The 20709-nt window shown below is 54.5% G+C and overlaps 1 protein-coding gene across 2 annotated transcripts; it reads right to left on the bottom strand.

Moving 5' to 3' along the window:
• Nucleotides 1-1493: 1493 nt before the first annotated feature.
• On the bottom strand, nucleotides 1494-20247 carry AURKB (aurora kinase B). 2 transcript variants are annotated; one of them, XM_064737845.1, is made up of 9 exons: nucleotides 20196-20247; nucleotides 19016-19058; nucleotides 18427-18502; nucleotides 17945-17999; nucleotides 15734-15925; nucleotides 13683-13821; nucleotides 10829-10977; nucleotides 4929-5103; nucleotides 1494-3251 (listed from the first exon to the last, which is right to left on the bottom strand). In XM_064737845.1, exons 2-9 carry the CDS (start codon nucleotides 19055-19057, stop codon nucleotides 3084-3086), a joined length of 996 nt encoding a protein of 331 aa, XP_064593915.1. In that variant the 5' UTR covers nucleotide 19058; nucleotides 20196-20247; the 3' UTR covers nucleotides 1494-3083. The 2 variants fall into 2 exon arrangements, with proteins under 2 accessions (XP_064593915.1, XP_064593916.1); XM_064737846.1 differs by lacking the exons at nucleotides 15734-15925; nucleotides 17945-17999; nucleotides 18427-18502; nucleotides 19016-19058; nucleotides 20196-20247 and adding an exon at nucleotides 15610-15650.
• Nucleotides 20248-20709: the final 462 nt, after the last annotated feature.

Here is a 20709-nt window from a genome sequence, read left to right as displayed (position 1 = left end):
TGGGTCTGGGGTCTCTCTATGGATTTTTTATGGGTCTGGGGTCTCTCTGTGGGTCTGTATGGGGTTTCTGTGGGTCTGGGGTCTCTTTGTGGGTCTGGGGTCTCTCTATGGGGTTTCTGTGGGTCTGGGGTCTCTCTGTGGGTCTGGGGTCTCTCTATGGGGTTTTTGTGGGTCTGGGGTCTCTCTATGGGTCTCTATGGGGTTTCTATAGATCTGGGGTCTCTCTATGGGTCTGGGGTCTCTCTATGAATCTCTATGGGAATTTTTGTGGGTCTGGGGTCTCTCTGTGGGTCTGGGGTCTCTCTGTGGGTCCCTTTGGGGTTTTTGTGGGTCTGGGGTCTCTCTGTGGGTCTGGGGTCTCTCTATGGGTTTTTTGTGGGTCTGGGGTCTCTCTATGGGGTTTTTGCGGGTCTGGGGTCTCCCTTTGGGTTTCTATGGATCTGGGGTCTCTCTGTGGGTCTGGGGTCTCTCTATGGGGTTTCTGTGGGTCTGGGGTCTCCCTTTGGGTTTTTGTGGGTCTGGGGTGTCTCTATGGGTCTGGGTCTCTCTGTGGGTCTGGGGTCTCTCCGTGAGTCTGGGTCTCTCTATGGATCTCTATGGGAATTTTTGTGGGTCTGGGGTCTCTCTATGGGTCTGGGGTCTCCCTGTGAGGTTTTTGTGGGTCTGGGGTCTCTCTGTGGGTCTGGGGTCTCTGTATGGGGTTTTTGTGGGTCTGGGGGCTCCCCATAGGATTTTTTGTGGGTCTGGGGTCTCCCTGGGGGTTTTTGTGGGTCTGGGGTCCCCATAGGATTTTTTGTGGGTCTGGGTCTCTCTGTGGGTCCCTGTGGGGCTTCTGTGGGTCTGGGGTCTCCCTGTGGGGTTTTTGTGGGTCTGGGGTCCCCATAGGATTTTTTGTGGGTCTGGGTCTCTCTATGGGTCTGGGGTCTCTCTGTGGGTCTGGGGTCCCCATAGGATTTTTTGTGGGTCTGGGGTCTCTCTATGGGGTCTCTCTATGGGGTTTTTGTGGGTCTGGGGTCTCCCCATAGGATTTTTTGTGGGTCTGGGGTCTCTCTGTGGGTTTTTTGTGGGTCTGGGGTCTCTCTGTGGGTCTGGGGTCTCTCTATGGGGTTTTTGTGGGTCTGGGGTCTCCCTGTGGGATTTTTATGGGTCTGGGGTCTCCCTTTGGGTTTTTGTGGGTCTGGGGTCTCTCTGTGGGTCTGGGGTCTCTCTGTGGGGTTTTTATGGGTCTGGGGTCTCTCTATGGGGTCTCTTTATGGGTCTGGGGTCTCTCTGTGGGTCTGGGGTCTCTCTGTGGGGTCTCTGTGGGTCTGGGGTCTCTCTGTGGGTCTGGGGTCTCTGTATGGGGTTTTTGTGGGTCTGGGGTCCCCATAGGATTTTTTGTGGGTCTGGGGTCTCCGTGGGGGTCCCGCCCCTCCCCCCCCCCCACCCCCCTGGACTCTCTCAGGTAAAACCAAAACACCTTTATTGGGGGGGGGGAGGGGCGGAGACCCCTCCCCAAATAACAGAGGGCGGGGCTTCCAACAAGGGGGCGGGGCTTCCAACAATGGGGGCGGGGCTTCAAATAATGGAGGTGTGGCTTCCAGCAATGGGGGCGTGGCTTTGAACAATGGGGGCGTGGCTTTGAACAATGGGGGCGGGGCTTTGAACAATGGGGGCGTGGCTTTGAACAATGGGGGCGTGGCTTCAAATAGTTGGGGTGGGGCAACCCCAAAATGGGGGCGGGGCATCCTTAGCCCCTCCCCCAAATTTGGGTTTGGGGAGTGTCAAAGGTCAATGGGCAGTGTCCAAAGGGGTCAAAGGTCAAGTGGGCAGTGTCCAGAGGGGTCAAAGGTCAGTGGGCAGTGTCCAAAGGGTCAAAGGTCAAGTGGGCAGTGCCAGGAGGGTGCTGGAGGGGTCAGGGATGGTCAGTGGTCACTCAGGGCAGTGTCCGGAGGGGTCAGGGGTCATTGGTCACTGTCAGGGATGGTCAGTGGTCACTCAGGGCAGTGTCCGGAGGGGTCAGGGGTCAATGGTCACTGTCAGTGAAGGTCAGTGATGGTCAAGGATGGTCAGTGATGGTCAGGGTGGGTCAGTGGTCACTCAGGGGTCACTGTCAGTGATGGTCAGTGGTCAATGGTCACTCTCAGGGATGGTCAATGGTCACTACCAAGGATGGTCAATGGTCACTTGGGGGAGGATGGTCAGTGTCCAGAGGGGTCAGTGATCAATGGTCACTATCAGGGATGGTCAGTGGTCACTCAGGGCAGTGTCCAGAGGGGTCAGTGATCAATGGTCACTATCAGGGATGGTCAGGGATGGTCAGGGATGGTCAGTGATGGTCAGTGATGGTCAGTGGTCACTCAGAGGTCACTATCAGGGATGGTCATTGGTCACTGAGGGGTCACTATCGGGGATGGTCAAGGATGGTCAGTGATGATCAGTGATGGTCAGCGATGGTCAGGGATGGTCAGGGATGGTCAGGGATGGTCAGGGTGGGGATGGTCACTCAATGGTCACTCAGGGCAGTGTCCGGAGGGGTCAGTGGTCACTCAGGGGTCAGGATGGACAGTACCCAGGGGGCAGGACCCTCCTGGAATGGTTCCTGACCCAGGTGTGTGCCAGCACCCCCCTCAGGCTCAGGCGCTCTCCCGGCTCTGCCATGGTCAGTGATGGTCAGGGATGGTCAGGGTGGGGATGGTCACTCAGGGCAGTGGTCAGTGGTCACTCAGGGGTCAGGATGGACAGTACCCAGGGGGCAGGACCCTCCTGGAATGGGTCCTGACCCAGGTGTGTCCCAGCACCCCCCTCAGGCCCAGGCGCTGTCCCGGCTCTGCCATGGTCAGTGATGGTCAGGGATGGTCAGGGTGGGGATGGTCACTCAGGGGTCACTCAGGGCAGTGTCCGGAGGGGTCAGAGGTCAGGATGGACAGTACCCAGGGGGCAGGACCCTCCGTGAATGGGTCCTGACCCAGGTGTGTCCCAGCACCCCCCTCAGGCTCAGGCGCTCTCCCGGCTCTGCCATGGTCAGTGATGGTCAGTGATGGTCAGGGTGGGGATGGTCACTCAGGACAGGGGTCAGTGGTCACTCAGTGGTCACTCAGGGGTCAGGATGGACAGTACCCAGGCGGTAACACCCTCCTGGAATGGTTCCTGACCCAGGTGTGTCCCAGCACCCCCCTCAGGCTCAGGCGCTCTCCCGGCTCCCGCCGCAGCAGCCGCTGGATCAGATCGCGAGCGCCCTCTGGGATGTGCGGGGAGAAGTGCAGGTCAATCTGCGGGGGGGGGAGAGAGACGGGTGAGGAACAGCGACAGCTGGGGACACACCTGGGGACATTGGGGACACACCTGGGACACCTGGGGACACCTGGGGACAGGTGAGGGACAGGTGGGACATTGGGGACAGCTGGGGACACACCTGGGACACCTGGGGACATTGGGGACACACCTGGGGACATTGGGGACACCTGGGGACATTGGGGACACCTGGGGACAGGTGAGGGGACACCTGGGGACAGCTGGGGACACTTGGGGACAGGTGAGACACAGGTAAGGACACACCTGGGGACACCTGGGGACACCTGGGGACAGGTCAGGAGGCACCTGGGGACACCTGGGGACAGGTGAGACACAGGTAAGGACACACCTGGGGACACCTGGGGACACACCTGGGGACACTTGGGGACATTGGGGACACCTGGGGAGATTGGGGACACTTGGGGACAGGTGAGGGGACACCTGGGATAGGTGAGGGGACACCTGGGGGCACCTGGGGACATTGGGGACACACCTGGGGACATTGGGGACACACCTGGGGACACCTGGGGATGGCTGGGGACAGCTGGGGACATTGGGGACACTTGGGGACATTGGGGACACCTGGGGACATTGGGGACACCTGGGGACAGGTGAGACACAGGTAAGGAGACAGCTGGGGACACCTGGGGACAGAGGAGACAGCTGTGCCCAGGTGTGCCCAGGTGTGCCCAGGTGTGTTACCTGTGTGATCCCCCAGCAGGTCTCAGCTCTCACAGAGGATTTGGGTCATTTTGGGTCAATTTTGGGTCAGTTTTGGGTTAATTTGGCCCATTTTGACGGGGATTTTTCCCACTTTTCGGTGCCCAGGTGTGCCCAGGTGTGCCCAGGTGTGTTACCTGTGTGATCCCCCAGGAAGGGTTAGCTCATTTTGGGTAATTTTGGGCTCAGTTTTGGGTTAATTTGGGTAATTTTTGGTTAATTTCGGTGATTTTTGGCCCATTTTGACGGGGATTTTTCCCACTTTTCGGTGCCCAGGTGTGCCCAGGTGTGCCCAGGTGTGCCCAGGTGTGTTACCTGTGTGATCCCCCAGGAAGGGTTGGCTCAGTTTGGGTCATTTTGGCTCAGTTTTGGGTTAATTTGGCCCATTTTGACGGGGATTTTTCCCAGTTTTCGGTGCCCAGGTGTGCCCAGGTGTGCCCGGGCGCCTCACCTGCCTGATCCTGCGGTAGGTGTCGTTGGTGGAGGCGCTCTCGAAGATGATTTGGGTAATTTTGGGTTAATTTGGGTGATTTTTGGCTCATTTTGATGGGGATTTTTCCCAGTTTCCGGTGCCCAGGTGTGCCCAGGTGTGTTACCTATGTGATCCCCCAGCAGGTCTCAGCTCTCACAGAGGATTTGGGTCATTTTGGGTCAATTTTGGGTCAGTTTTGGGTCACTTTGGCCCATTTTGAAGGGGATTTTTCCCAGATTTCGGAGTGTTTCTGTGCCCAGGTGTGCCCAGGTGTGCCCAGGTGTGTTACCTGTGTGATCCCCCTGCAGGTCTCAGCTCTCACAGAGAATTTGGGTAATTTTGGGTTAATTTGGGTGATTTTTGGCCCATTTTGACGGGGATTTTTCCCAGATTTCGGGGTGTTTCAGTGCCCAGCTGTGCCCAGGTGTGCCCAGGTGTGCCCAGGTGTGCCCGGGCGCCTCACCTGCCTGATCCTGCGGTAGGTGTCGTTGGTGGAGGCGCTCTCGAAGGGCGGGTGCCCGGCCAGCAGCTCGTAGCACAGCACCCCCAGGCACCACAGGTCCACCTTCTCGTCATGGCCTCGGTCCTCCACCATCTCCGGCGGCAGGTAATCCAGCGTGCCGCACATCGTGTGGCGCCTGAGGGGTTAAACGTGCACACAAAGGGTTAAACGCACACCTGGGCACACACCTGTGCCAGGTAATCCAGCGTGCCGCACATCGTGTGGCGCCTGAGGGGTTAAACGGGTTAAACGCACACCTGAAGGGGTTAAACAGGCACAAAAGGGGTTAAACACACACCTGAAGGGGTTAAACGCACACCTGGGCACACACCTGTGCCAGGTAATCCAGCTGTGCCGCAGAGCGTGCGGCGCCTGAGGGGTTAAACGGGCACACAAAGGGTTAAACGCACACCTGGGCACACCTGGGCAGGTATAACACACACCTGAAGGGGTTAAACACACACCTGGGCACACCTGGGCACACCCAGAGCCCACAGGGTGCGGCGCCTGAGGGGTTAAATGGGCACAGAAAGGGTTAAACACACACCTGGGCAGGTGTAATGCACACCTGAAGGGGTTAAACACACACCGCACACCTGGGCACACCTGGGCACACACCTGTGCCAGGTAATCCAGCTGTGCCACAGAGCATGCGGCACCTGAGGGGTTAAACGGGCACAGAAAGGGTTAAACGCACACCTGGGCAGGTATAATGCACACCTGGGCAGGTATAACGCACACCTGAAGGGGTTAAACGCACACCTGGGCAGGTGTAATGCACACCTGAAGGGGTTAAACGCACACACAAAGGGTTAAACACACACCTGAGGGGTTAAACACACACCTGAAAGGGTTAAACACACACACCAAAGGGTTAAATGCACACCTGAAGGGGTTAAACGCACACCTGGGCAGGTGTAATGCACACCTGGGCAGGTATAATGCACACCTGAAGGGGTTAAACACACACCTGAGGGGTTAAACGCACACCTGGGCACACCTGGGCACACACCTGTGCCAGGTAATCCAGCGTGCCGCACATCGTGTGGCGCCTGAGGGGTTAAACGGGCACACAAAGGGTTAAACACACACCTGGGCACACACCTGTGCCAGGTAATCCAGCGTGCCGCACATCGTGCGGCGCCTGAGGGGTTAAATGCACACAGAAAGGGTTAAACGCACACCTGGGCAGGTGTAACGCACACCTGAAGGGGTTAAACACACACACAAGGGGTTAAATGCACACCTGAAAGGGTTAAACGCACACACAAAGGGTTAAACGCACACCTGGGCACACCTGGGCAGGTATAACGCACACCTGTGCCAGGTAATCCAGCGTGCCACAGAGGGTGTGGTGCCTGAGGGGTTAAACAGGCACACAAGGGGTTAAATGCACACCTGGGCAGGTATAACACACACCTGAAGGGGTTAAATGCACACCTGAAGGGGTTAAACGCACACCTGGGCAGGTGTAATGCACACCTGAAAGGGTTAAATGCACACCTGAGCAGGTATAACGCACACCTGAAGGGGTTAAATGCACACCTGAGGGGTTAAATGCACACCTGGGCAGGTGTAATGCACACCTGAAAGGGTTAAATGCACACCTGAGCAGGTATAACGCACACCTGAAGGGGTTAAATGCACACCTGAGGGGTTAAACACACACCTGAAAGGGTTAAACACACACCTGAAGGGGTTAAATGCACATATAAAGGGTTAAACGCACACCTGGGCAGGTGTAACACACACCTGAAGGGGTTAAACACACATATAAAGGGTTAAATGCACACCTGAGCAGGTGTAATGCACACCTGAGGGGTTAAACACACACACAAAGGGTTAAACCCACACCTGAGGGGTTAAATGCACACCTGAAAGGGTTAAACACACACACAAAGGGTTAAACACACACCTGAGCAGGTATAACGCACACCTAGGCAGGTATAATGCACACCTGGGCAGGTATAACGCACACCTGAAAGGGTTAAACGCACACACAAAGGGTTAAACACACATACAAAGGGTTAAATGCACACCTGGGCAGGTATAACACACACCTGAAGGGGTTAAATGCACACACAAAGGGTTAAATGCACATATAAAGGGTTAAATGCACACCTGGGCAGGTGTAACGCACACCTGAAAGGGTTAAACGGGCACACAAAGGGTTAAACGCACACCCTTTGTGTGCCCCAGGTGTGCCCAGGTGTCCCTAAACCCCCAATTTTCACCAATTTTCTCCCAATTTTTTCCCTTTTTCTTCCCCCAGCCATGCCCAGGTGTCCCTAAACCCCCAATTTTCACCAATTTTCTCCCAATTTTCACCAATTTTTTTCTGAATTTTCTCCCAATTTTCTCCCAATTTTTTCCCCAATTTTCTCCAAATTTTCACCAATTTTTTCCCTTTTTTCCCCCTCCAGCCATGCCCAGGTGTCTCTAAACCCCCAATTTTCACCAATTTTCTCCCAATTTTCACTGATTTTATTCGAAATTTTCACCAATTTTCTCCCAATTTTTTCCCCGATTTTCTCCAAATTTTCACCCAATTTTCACCCAATTTTTTCCCAATTTTCTCCCTCCATCTGTGCCCAGGTGTCCCTAAACCCTCAATTTTCACCCAATTTTTTCCCCATTTTCCTCCATTTTCTCCCAATTTTTTCACCAATTTTCTCCCAATTTTCCCCAATTTTCTCCCAATTTTCACCAATTTTATCTGAAATTTCACCAATTTTCTCCCATTTTTTTCCCAATTTTTTCCCAATTTTCTCCAAATTTTCACCAATTTTCTCCCAATTTTTTTCCAATTTTTACCAAATTTTCCCCAATTTTCTCCCAATTTTTTTTCCAATTTTTTCCCAATTTTCTCCAAATTTTCACCCAATTTTCACCCAATTTTTCCCCAATTTTCTCCAAATTTTCACCAATTTTCTCCCAATTTTTTTCCCAATTTTCTCCCAATTTTTCCCCAATTTTCTCCAAATTTTCACCGATTTTCTCCCAATTTTCACCCAATTTTTTCCCGAATTTTCTCCTAATTTGCTCCCAATTTTTTCCCAATTTTCACAGATTTTCTCCCCCCAGCTCGTGCACCTGAAATCCGCGATTTTCATCAATTTTCACCCAATTTTCTCCAAATTTTCTCCCAATTTTCACCAATTTTCTCCCAATTTTCCCCAATTTTCTCCAAATTTTCACCAATTTTCTCCCAATTTTTTTCCCCGATTTTCTCCCAATTTTCACCAATTTTATCCGAAATTTCACCGATTTTCTTTCAATTTTTTCCCCAATTTTCTCCCAATTTTTTCCCAATTTTCTCCCAATTTTCACCGATTTTATCCAAAATTTTCACCGATTTTCTCCCAATTTTCACCCAATTTTCACCAATTTTCCCCCTCCAGATGTGCCCAGGTGTGCCCAGGTGTGCCCAGGTGTGCCCGCTCTCACCTGAGGGACGGGGTGTGCACCGACCACCGAAATCCGCGATTTTCACCCAATTTTAACCCAATTTTCACCAAATTTTCACCAATTTTCTCCCAATTTTCACCGATTTTCTCCCAATTTTTTCCCCTCCAGGTGTGCCCAGCTGTGCCCAGGTGTGCCCAGGTGTCCCTAAACCCCCAATTTTCCTCCATTTTCTCCCAATTTTCACTGATTTTTTTTCTGCATTTTCACAGATTTTCTCCCAATTTTTTCCCCAATTTTCTCCCAATTTCCACCAAATTTTCAGCGATTTTCTCCCAATTTTTTCCCAATTTTCACAGATTTTCTCCCCCAGCTCGTGCACCTGAAATCGGCGATTTTCATCCAATTTTCACCCAATTTTTTCCCAATTTTTTCCCCGATTTTCTCCCAATTTTCACCCAATTTTTTTCCCAATTTTCTCCCAATTTTTTCCCTTTTTCTTCCCCCAGCTGTGCCCAGCTCTCACCTGAGGGACGGGGCGTGCACCGACCACCCGAAATCGGTGATTTTCTCCCAATTTTCACCCAATTTTCCCCCAAATTTTCACCAATTTTTTCCCGATTTTTCCCCAAATTTTCACCCAATTTTCCCCCAATTTTTCCCAATTTTCTCCACAATTTTCACCAATTTTCTCCAAATTTTCCCAAATTTTCACCAATTTTCTCCAATTTTTTCCCAATTTTGTCCAAATTTTCACCAATTTTCTCCCAATTTTCCCCAATTTTCTCCCAATTTTCCCCCAATTTTCCCAATTTTTTGTCACAATTTGTCCCAATTTTTCCCAATTTTCACCAATTTTCACCAATTTTATTTCCCCAATTTCCACCCAATTTTTCCCAATTTTCACCCAAATTTTCCCCAATTGTCTCCAAATTTTCACCAATTTTCTCCCAATTTTTTCCCCGACTTTCACCAAATTTTCACCAATTTTCTCCCAATTTTTTCCCAATTTTCTCCAAATTTTCACTGATTTTCACCCAATTTTCTCCCAATTTTTTCCCAATTTTCCCCCTCCAGGTGTGCCCAGGTGTCCCTAAACCCCCAATTTTCACCAAAATTTTCACTGATTTTATCTGAATTTTCACTGAATTTTCACTGATTTTCCCCCCAATTTTCACCCACTTTCCCCCAAATTTTCACCCAATTTTCACCAAATTTTCACCGATTTTCTCCCAATTTTCACCAATTTTTTCCCTCCAGCTGTGCCCAGCTGTGCCCAGGTGTGCCCAGGTGTGCCCAGGTGTGCCCGGCTCTCACCTGAGGGACGGGGCGTGCACCGACCACCCGAAATCGTCGATTTTCACCCAATTTTAACCCAATTTTCACCAAATTTTCACCCAAATTTTCACCAATTTTCTCCCAATTTTTTTCCCAATTTTTCCCAATTTTCACCGATTTTCTCCCAATTTCCATCAATTTTCCACCCAATTTTCTCCAAAATTTCTCCAATTTTCTCTCAATTTCCATCAATTTTCTTCCAATTTTCACAAATTTTCTCCCAATTTTCTCCCAATTTTTTCCCAATTTTTTTCCCCCTCCAGCTGTGCCCAGGTGTGTGCCCAGGTGTGCCCAGCTGTGCCCAGGTGTGCCCGGCTCTCACCTGAGGGACGGGGCGTGCACCGACCACCCAAAATCCGCGATTTTCACCCAATTTTCACCAAATTTTCACCCAATTTTTTCCCAATTTTCTCCCAATTTTTTTCCCAATTTTCTTCCAATTTTTCCCCAAATTTTCACCGATTTTCTCCCAATTTTTTCCCCAATTGTCTCCAAATTTTCACCAATTTTCTCCAAATTTTCACCAATTTTCTCCCAATTTTTTTCCCAATTTTTTTCCAATTTTCACCAAATTCTTCACCATTTTTCTCCCAATTTTCTCCCCAATTTTCTCCAAATTTTCACCGATTTTCTCCCAATTTTTTCCCAATTTTCTCCAAATTTTCACCAATTTTCTCCCAATTTTTTCCCCAATTTTCTCCAAATTTTCACCAATTTTTTCCCAATTTTTTTCCCAATTTTCTCCCAATTTTTTCCCTTTTTCTTCCCCCAGCTGTGCCCGGCTCTCACCTGAGGGACGGGGCGTGCACCGACCACCCAAAATCACCGATTTTCACCCAATTTTAACCCAATTTTCACCAAATTTTCACCGATTTTCTCCCAATTTTTTCCCTCCAGCTGTGCCCGGCTGTGCCCAGCTGTGCCCGGCTCTCACCTGAGGGACGGGGCGTGCACCGACCACCCGAAATCAGCGATTTTCACCCAATTTTCACCAATTTTTTCCCTTTTTCCCCCTCCAGCTGTGCCCAGGTGTGTGCCCAGGTGTGCCCAGCTGTGCCCAGCTGTGCCCAGCTGTGCCCAGGTGTGCCCAGGTGTGCCCAGCTGTGCCCGGCTCTCACCTGAGGGACGGGGCGTGCACCGACCACCCGAAATCCGCGATCTTGAGCTCCCCCTTGAGGCCGAGCAGGAGATTCTCGGGTTTGATGTCGCGGTGAATCACCTTGCGCCCGTGGCAGTACAGCAGCGCGTCCGCCAGCTCCTCCATCAGCTGCCCGAAATTTGGGGGTCACAGCACCCCAAAATCGACTCGGGAACCCCAAAAATGAACTCGGGGCACCCCAAAACCCCCCGGGACCCCCAAATCCCCCAAGGGACCCCCAAATCCTCCGAGACCCAAATCCACCCCAGCTCTGGGCGATGTTTCAGCTGAAATTTGGGGTTTTGAGCACCCCAAAATTCCCCAAATTACACCCAAAATCCACTCTGGGGACCCCAAAAATGAACTCGGGCACCCCAAAACCCCCCGGGACCCCCAAATTCCCCCCAGGGACCCCCAAATCCACCCCAGGGACCCCAAATCCTCCCCAGGTGCTCCATGAATGGAAGAGTAAAAGGAATCCAAGGAACCCAAATCGTCCAAAGTGACCCCAAAAATCCACTCAGGGCACCCCAAAATTCACTCAGGGCACCCCAAAATCGTCCTGGGAACCCCAAAAATGAACTCGGGGCACCTCAAAACCCCCCGGGACCCCCAAATCCCCCCCAGGAACCCCCAAATCCCCCCAAATCCACCCCAGCTCTGGGCATGTTTCAGCTGAAATTTGGGGTTTTGGGCACCTCAAAATCCACTCATGGGCACCCCAAAATCCACTCAGGGCACCCCAAAATCGTCCTGGGAACCCCAAAAATGGACTCGGGGCACCCCAAAACCCCCCAGGACCCCCAAAACCAACCCAGGACCCCCAAAACCAACCCAGGACCCCCCAAATCCACCCAGCTCTGGGCGATGTTTCAGTCGAAATTTGGGGTTTTGGGCACCCCAAAATTCCCCAAATTCACCCCAAAATCCACTCTGGGGACCCCAAAAATGAACTCAGGGCACCCCAAAACCCCCCGGGACCCCCAAATTCCCCCCAGGGACCCCCAAATCCACCCCAGGGACCCCCAAATCCTCCCCAGGTGCTCCATGAATGGAAGAGGTAAAAGGGAATCCAAGGAACCCCAAAATCGTCCAAAGTGACCCCAAAAATTCACTCAGGGCACCCCAAAATCCACTCAGGGCACCCCAAAATCGTCCTGGGGACCCCAAAAATGAACTCGGGGCACCTCAAAACCCCCCAGGACCCCCAAATCCCCCCCAGGAACCCCCAAATCCACCCAAATCCACCCCAGCTCTGGGCGATGTTTCGGCCGAAATTTGGGGTTTTGGGCACCTCAAAATTCCCCAAATTCACCCCAAAATCCACTCAGGGCACCCCAAAATCATCCTGGGAACCCCAAAAATGGACTCAGGGCACCCCAAAACCCCCCGGGACCCCCAAATCCCCCCCAGGACCCCCCAAATCCCCCCCAAATTCCCCCAAATCCCCCCAAATCCACCCAGCTCTGGGCGATGTTTCAGCTGAAATTTGGGGTTTTGGGCACCCCAAAATTCCCCAAATTCACCCCAAAATCCACTCAGGGCACCCCAAAATCCACTCAGGGCACCCCAAAATCGTCCTGGGACCCCAAAAATGAACTCAGGGCACCCCAAAGCCCCCCGGGACCCCCAAATCCCCCAAGGGACCCCCAAATCCCCCCAAATCCACCCCAGCTCTGGGCGATGTTTCAGCTGAAATTTGGGGTTTTGGGCACCCCAAAATTCCCCAAATTCACCCCAAAATCCACTCAGGGCACCCCAAAATCGTCCTGGGAACCCCAAAAATGGACTCAGGGCACCTCAAAACCCCCCAGGACCCCCAAATCCCCCCCAGGGACCCCCAAATCCCCCCCGGGACCCCCTTGGGATTTTTGGGTAATTTTGGGGTTTTTGGGGTGATTTTTGGGTGATTTTGGGGTTTTTTCGGGTGATTTTTTGGGGTTCCTGAATCCGTTTTTGGGGTGGTTTTTTGGGGTGGTTTTGGGGTTTTTTTGGGGTGGTTTTTTGTGGTTTTTTGGGGTGAATTTTGGGGTTTTTGGGGTGGTTTTTAGTTGGTTTTTGGTGTTTTTGGGGTGAATTTTGGGGTTTTTGGGGTGGTTTTTAGTTGGTTTTTGGGGTGGTTTTTGGGGTTTTTTGGGGGTGAATTTTGGGGTTTTTGGGGTGTTTTCTTGTGGTTTTTGGGGTGATTTTTGGGGTTTTTGGGGTGATTTTTGGGGTTTTTGGGGTGGTTTTTAGCGTGGTTTTTGGGGTCCCTGAGTCCATTTTTGGGGTGGTTTTTAGCTGGTTTTTGGGGTGGTTTTTGGGGTGGTTTTGGGGTGTTTTTTTGTGGTTTTTTGGGGTGAATTTTGGGGTTTTTGGGGTGGTTTTTTGTGGTTTTTGGGGTCCCTGAGTCCATTTTTGGGGTGGTTTTTAGTTGGTTTTTGGAGTTTTTTTGGGGTGGTTTTGGGGTGTTTTCTTGTGGTTTTTCGGGTGATTTTTGGGGGTTTTTGGGGTGGTTTTTAGCGTGGTTTTTGGGGTCCCTGAATCCGTTTTTGGGGTGGTTTTGAGTTGGTTTTTGGGGTTGATTTTTGGAGATTTTTGGGGTGAATTTTGGGGTTTTTGGGGTGGTTTTGGGGTGTTTTCTTGTGGTTTTTGGGGTGATTTTTGGGGTGGTTTTTAGTTGGTTTTTGGGGTTTTTTTGGGGGGATTTTTGGGGTTTTTTTGGGGTGATTTTTGGGGTTTTTGGGGTGGTTTTTAGCGTGGTTTTTGGGGTCCCTGAGTCCATTTTTGGGGTGGTTTTTAGCTGGTTTTTTGGGGTGTTTTTTGGGGTGATTTTGGGTGTTTTTGGGGCTCACCGTGGCCGTCCTGGTGGCGTCCATGCGGTGGCAGCGCTGCAGCTCCTTGTACAGCTCCCCCCTGGGCGCGTACTCGAGGATGAGGAAGACGCGGCGCCGGTCGTGGAAGTAATTGTAGAGCCGGAGAACGTTGGGGTGTCTGGGCAGGAGACCCCGAAATTCAGGACCCCCACCCCAAATTTGGGGTCACCCCCAGACCCAAAATCCCCCCCCGGGATTTGTTTTGGGGGGTCCCAAAGGAGCGGAACTAAAATGGCTCCCCCCGGGTTGGGGTACAATGGTACGGTCCGAGATGTTTGGGGGGGATCCAAAATTGGGGACCCCGAAATTCAGGACCCCCACCCCAAATTTGGGGTCACCCCCAGACCCAAAATTCCCCCCCGGGATTTGTTTTGGGGGGTCCCAAAGGAGCGGAACTAAAATGGCTCCCCCCGGGTTAGGGTACAATGGTACGGTCCGAGATGTTTGGGGGGGATCCAAAATTGGGGACCCCAAAATTGAGACCCCAACCCCAAAATCAGGACCCCCACCCCAAATTTGGGGTCACCCCCAGACCCAAAATCCCCCCGGGATTTGTTTTGGAGGATCCCAAAGGAGCGGAACCAAAATGGCTCCCACCGGGTTAGGATACAATGGTATAGTCCGAGATATTTGGGGGGATCCAAAATTGGGGACCCCAAAATCGGGATCCCCACCCCAAAATTGGGACCCTCAACCCCAAATTCAGGACCCCCACCCCAAATTTGGGGTCACCCCCAGACCCAAAATCCCCCCCTGGATTTGTTTTGGAGGGTCCCAAAGGAGCGGAACTAAAATGGCTCCCCCCGGGTTAGGGTACAATGGTACAGTCTGAGATATTTGGGGGGATCCAAAATTGGGGACCCCAAATTCGGGACCCCCACCCCAAATTTGGGGTCACCCCCAGACCCAAAATCCCCCCCCGGGATTTGTTTTGGGGGGTCCCAAAGGAGCGGAACTAAAATGGCTCCCCCCGGGTTAGGGTACAATGGTACGGTCTGAGATATTTGGGGGGACTGAGGGACCCCAAAATTGAGATCCCAACCCCAAAAATTGGGACCCCAACCCCAAATTCAGGACCCCCACCCCAAATTTGGGGTCACCCCCAGACCCAAAATCCCCCCCCAGGATTTGTTTTGGGGGGTCCCAAAGGAGTTGGAATAAAATGGCTCCCCCCGGATTGGGGTACAATGGTACGGTCTGAGATATTTAGGGGGACTGAGGGACCCCAAAATTGAGACCCCCAACCCCAAAAATTGGGACCCTCAACCCCAAATTCAGGACCCCCACCCCAAATTTGGGGTCACCCCCAGACCCAAAATCCCCCCCCGGGATTTGTTTTGGGGGGTCCCAAAGGAGCGGAACCAAAATGGCTCCCCCCGGGTTGGGGTACAATGGTACGGTCCGAGATATTTATGGGGACCCAAAATTGAGACCCCAACCCCAAAATTGAGATCCCCACCCCATAATTGGGACCCCAGCCCCAAAATTTGGACTCCTCAAAATTTGAACACCCCTTCCCAGCGACCCCCTCCCCAAAATGGCTCCCCCCGGATTGGGGTACAATGGTACGGTCCGAGATATTTGGGGGGACTGAGGGACCCCAAAATTGAGACCCCAACCCCAAAATTGGGGATCCCAGCCCCAAATTTGGGACCCTCCAGAGAACCTGGGACCACCCAGGTGTATCCCAGGTGTATCTCAGGTGTATCCCAGGTGTATCCCAGGTGTATCCCAGGTGTATTTTCCCCACCCAGGTGTATCCCAGGTGTAACCCAGGTGTATCCCATGAGTATCTCTCCCTCCCAAGTGTATCCCAGGTGTATCCCAGGTGTGTTTTATCCCTCCCAGGTGTATCCCATGTATGTTTTTTCCCCCCAGGTGTATCCCATGAGTAACCCACGAGTACCTGAGGTGTGCCTGGATCTCGATCTCCCTCCTCAGCTGGTGCTCCACCCCCTCAGGTGTAACCCAGGTGTAACCCAGGTGTATCCCAGGTGTATTTTCCCCACCCAGGTGTATCCCACGAGTACCTGAGGTGTGCCTGGATCTCGATCTCCCTCCTCAGCTGGTGCTCCACGCCCTCCTTCTCCACCTGGCTCTTGAAGAGCACCTTGAGGGCCACCAGGAACCCCGAGCGCCGCTCGCGTGCCAGGTACACGTTGCCAAACTTGCCCTTGCCCAGCGGGCGCCCCACCTCGAAATCCTCCAATGAGAACGAGTGGCTGTGGCGGGGAGGGACACCTGTGTCACCTGGGTGTCACCTGTGTCAGCTGTGTCAGCTGGGTGTGTCACCTGTGTCATCTGTGTGTCAGTTGTGTGTGTCACACCTGTGTCAGCTATGTCATCTGTGTGAACTGTGGGACACCTGTGTGTCACCTGGGTGTCACCTGTATCACCTGTGTCAGCTGTGTCACACCTGTGTGTCACCTGTGTCACCTGTGTCACACCTGTGTCAGCTGTGTCAGCTGCGTCACCTGTGTGTCACCTGTGTGACCTGGGTGTCAGCTGTGCCAGCTGTGTGTCACCTGGGTGTGTCACCTGTCTCACCTGGGTGTCACCTATGTCAGCTGTGTCACCTGTGTGTCACCTGTGTGTCACCTGTGTGTCACCTGTGTCACCTGTGTGTCATCTATGTCAGCTGTGTGTCACCTGTGTCACACCTGTGTGTCACCTGTGTCACCTGTGTCAGCTGTGTCAGCTGTGTCACCTGTGTGTCACCTGTGTGTCACCTGTGTGTCACACCTGTGTCAGCTGTGTCACCTGTGTGTGTCACCTGGGTGTCACACCTGTGTGTCACACCTGTGTCACCTGTGTGTCACCTGTGTGTCACCTGTGTCACCTGGGTGTCACACCTGTGTCACCTGTGTGTCACCTGTGTCACACCTGTGTGTCACCTGTGCCAGGTGTGTGTCACCCGTGTGTCACCTGGGGAATGTCCCTGAACTTCCCTTCACCACCTCGAAATCGTCCAATGAGAACGAGCGGCTGTGACGGGGACACCTGTGTCACCTGGGTGTGTCACCTGGGTGTCACCTGTGTCAACTGTGGGACACCTGTGTCAGCTGTGTGTCACCTGTGTCAGCTGTGTGTCAGCTGTGTGTCAGCTGTGTGTCACCTGTGTCACCTGGGTGTCACCTGGGTGTCACCTGTGTGTCACCTGTGTCACCTGTGTCACCTGGGTGTCACACCTGTGTCACTTGTGTGTCACCTGGGGAATGTCCCTGAACCTCCCTTCACCACCTCAAAATCGTCCAATGAGAACGAGCGGCTGTGGTGGGGAGGAACACCTGTGTCACCTGGGTGGCCCCTCCCTCTCTATTGTGACCCCGCCCCCTTTGTGGCCCCTCCCCATTGTGGCCCCTCCCCCATTGTGGCCCCATCCCCCAATAGTGGCCCCACCCCCATTGTGGTCCCTGCCCACCCGTTGTGGCCCCACCCCCCAATTGTGGCCCCAACCCCCTCGTTGTGGCCCCACCCGCCAATTGTGGCCCCACCACTCCCCACTGTGGCCCCTCCCCCGTTGTGGCCCCACCCCCCCATTGTAGCCCCACCCCCCATTGTGGCCCCCCCTCTCATTGTGGCCCCTTCCCCCTGCCCCGTTGTGGCTCCTCCCCCATTGTAGCCCCACCCCCAATTGTGGCTCCACCCCCCATTGTGGCCCCTCCCTCTCCATTGTGACCCCTCCCTCTCTATTGTGACCCCTCCCTCTCTATTGTGGCCCCTCCCCCATTTTGGTCCCTCCCCCCCGTTGCCACCCTGGCTCCTCCCCCCGTTGTGGCTCCACCCCCCAATTGTGGCCCCACCCCTCCCCATTGTGGCCCCTCCCTCTCCATTGTGACCCCGCCCCCATTGTGGCCCCGCCCCCATTGTGGCCCCACCCCCCCGTTGTGGCCCCTCCCCCATTGTGGCCCCTCCCTCTCATTGTGGCCCCGCCCCCATTGTGGCCCCTCCCATGTTGTGGCCCCACCCCCCAATTGTGGCTCCACCCCCCCATTGTGGCCCCCCCCCCATTGTGGCCCCTCCCTCTCCATTGTGGCCCCTCCCCCATTTTGGTCCCTCCCCCCCGTTGCCACCCTGGCTCCTCCCCCCGTTGTGGCTCCACCCCCCCATTGTGGCCCCACCCCCCCATTGCAACCCCACCCCCCCATTGTGGTCCCTCCCCCCCCGTTGTGGCCCCGCCCCGCCATTGCCACCCTGGCCCCGCCCCCCGGTTGTGGCTCCGCCCCCATGACGTCACTCACGCGGGTGGGGGCGAGGCTGGCACCACGCTGGGCTCCAGGGGCACCCGTCCGGCTGCTGGGGGGGGGGAGGGAAAACAGGGGGTCAGCACCCCAAAAACGGCCAAAAACACCCCAAAAACGGCCAAAAACACCCCAAAAACGGCCAAAAACACCCCAAAATACCCCCAAAACACCCCAAAAATGGCCAAAAATACCCCCAAAACTGACCAGAAACACCTCAAAATACCCCAAAAACTGACAAAAGACACCCAAAAAACTGATAAGAGACACCCCAAAAATGACCCAAACTCCCCCCAAATTCCCCCCAGGACCCCCCAAATTTCTGCCTAAATTCCCCCCAGGACCCCCCAAATTTCCACCCAAATCCTCCCCAGGACCCCCCTAAACCCCCCCCAAATCCCCCCAGTTTTCACCCAAATTTCCCCCAAATCCCCCCAAGACCCCCCAAATTCCCCCCAGGACCCCCCAAATCCCCCCCATACCTGGCCGGGCCTTCCCGAGGGGCTCCGAGCCCGGGGGGTCCTTGCAGGGCACCCGCAGGGGAGGGGGCACCAAACTCTGGGGGGGGTAAATGGGCAGGGGTCACCCCAAAATCACCCCCAAAAATCACCCCAAAATTGGGGAGGGGGTCACCCCAAAATCACCCAAAAATTGGGCAGGGGTCACCCCAAAATCCCCCCAAAATTGGGGAGGGGGTCACCCCAAAATTGGGGAAGGTTCACCCCAAAATCCCCCCAAAATTGGGGCAGGGGTCACCCCAAAAACACCCCAAAATTGGGGAGGGGGTCACCCCAAAAATCCCCCCAAAATTGGGGCGGGGGTCACCCCAAAATCACCCCAAAATCACCCCAAAATTGGAGCAGGGGTCACCCCAAAATCCCCCAAAATTGGGGAGGGGGTCACCCCAAAATCACCCCAAAATTGGGCCGGGGGTCACCCCAAAATCCCTCCAAAATCACCCCAAATTGGAGAGGGGGTCACTCCAAAATCCCCCCAAAAATTCCCCCACAATTGGGCCGGGGGTCACCCCAAAAACCCTTGGGGACCCCCAAATTGGGGAGGGGGCTTCACCTTGCTCAGGCTGGGGGGGGCCACGTTCTCCTTCTGTGCCATCCTGGAGGGGCAAAAAGGGTCAGGGGATCCCCAAAATCCATCGGGGACCCCCCCAAATCCAACAGGGACCCCCCAAATCCATCGGGACCCCCTCAGGACCCCCAGTTCCCCCAAAACCCCCTCAGGACCCCCCAATCCCCTCAGAACCCCCTAATTCCACTCCGGACCCCCAAATTCCCTCAGAAATCCCCTCAGAACCCCTAATTCCCCTCAAAACCCCCCAATCCCCCCCAAGACCCCCACAAATCCCCTCAGAAATCCCCTCAGGACCCCCCAATTCCCTCAGAATCCCCCTCAGAAATCCCCGGTCCTCTCAGGACTCTCCAAATCCCCTCAGGACCCCCCAATTCCCCCCAAAACTCCCTCAGGACCCCGAAATCCCCTCAGGACCCCCAAATTTCCCTCAGGAACCCCCTCAGGACCCCCCAAATCCCCTCAGAAATCCCCTCAGAACCCCCTAATTCCACTCCGGACCCCCAAATCCCCTCAGAAACCCCCTCAGGATCCCCCAGTTCCCCTCAGAATCCCCCTCAGGACCCCCTAATTCCCCTCAAAACCCCCCAATCCCCCTCAGGAGCCCCCAATTCCCTTAAAGACCCCCACAAACCCCCTCAGAAATCCCCTCAGAACCCCCCAAATTTCCCTCGGGATCCCCCGATCCTCTCAGGACTCCCCAGTTGCCCTCAGAAACCCCTTCAGGACTTCCCAGATCCCCTCAAAAACGCCCAGTCCCCCTCAGGAGCCCCCAATTTCCTTCAGGACCCCCCAAATCCCCTCAGAAATCCCCTCAGGACCCCCCAAATCCCCTCAGAAATCCCCTCAGCACCCCCCAAAACTCCCTCAGGACCCCCAAATCCCCTCAGAAACCCCCTCAGATCCCCCTAATTCCTCTCCGGACCCCCAATTCTCCTCAGAAACTCACTCAGGACCCCGTAATTCCCCTTGGGAACCCCCAGCTCCCCTCAGAAACCCCCTCAGGACCTCCCAGATCCCCTCAAAAACGCCCAGTCCCCCTCAGGAGCCCCCAGTTTCCTGCAGGACCCCCCAAATCCCCTCATAAATCCCCTCAGGACCCCCCAAATCCCCTCAGGACCCCCAAAAATCCCCCCCTAAAACTCCCCAACTTTCCGCCCCTCACCCGCCGCCCTTCGCTGTCGCCGCCGCCGCCGCTGCTTCAAATTTGCCCCGCGCGCTCCCATTGGCCGCCGCCCGAGCTCGGCGCGCTTCCATTGGTCGGCTCTTCCGACGCACGACGCACTCCCATTGGCGATCGCCTCACGAAACCCCGCCTCCCCAGAGCGCGCCGCGCTCCAATTGGTCGGTGCCTCACGAAGCCCCGCCCTCCGTTTGCGCGCGCCTTCACCCGTTCTGCCCACCGCGCGCGTGACTCGGCGCTGATTGGTCGATACGGGCGAGGAGGAGGGGGGAGCGGTGAACGGCCAATCAGCACGGGGAAAGCGCGGTCACGTGGAGGAGGAGGAGGCGGCGGCCAATTTGTGCGCAGCCGTTCCGCCCGGCAACAGGGGCGGGGCCGAGAGGGGCGGCGGCCAATCAGAGAGCGACGGGGGTGCGCGGGGGGACCAGTACGGACCAGTATAAACCAGTACAAACCAGTACAGGTCTGTATGGCCCGGCCCAACCCAGTACAAACC

This window comes from Zonotrichia leucophrys, unplaced genomic scaffold (assembly GCF_028769735.1).
Source record: "Zonotrichia leucophrys gambelii isolate GWCS_2022_RI unplaced genomic scaffold, RI_Zleu_2.0 Scaffold_115_144425, whole genome shotgun sequence".
Taxonomy (NCBI): Eukaryota; Metazoa; Chordata; class Aves; order Passeriformes; family Passerellidae; genus Zonotrichia; species Zonotrichia leucophrys.
This window is presented reverse-complemented; position numbering and strand designations above follow the sequence as displayed.

Excerpts from the sequence above, each read along its gene's own strand:
- AURKB (XM_064737845.1), bottom strand. The coding sequence starts at position 19,057 with ATGGCACAGAAGGAGAACGTGGCCCCCCCCAGCCTGAGCAAG. Across the intron at positions 18,503-19,015 it reads CCCCCCCCAGCCTGAGCAAG|AGTTTGGTGCCCCCTCCCCT; the intron begins GTGAAGCCCCCT and ends TACCCCCCCCAG. Across the intron at positions 13,822-15,733 it reads GAGATCCAGGCACACCTCAG|ACACCCCAACGTTCTCCGGC; the intron begins GTACTCGTGGGA and ends TCTCCTGCCCAG.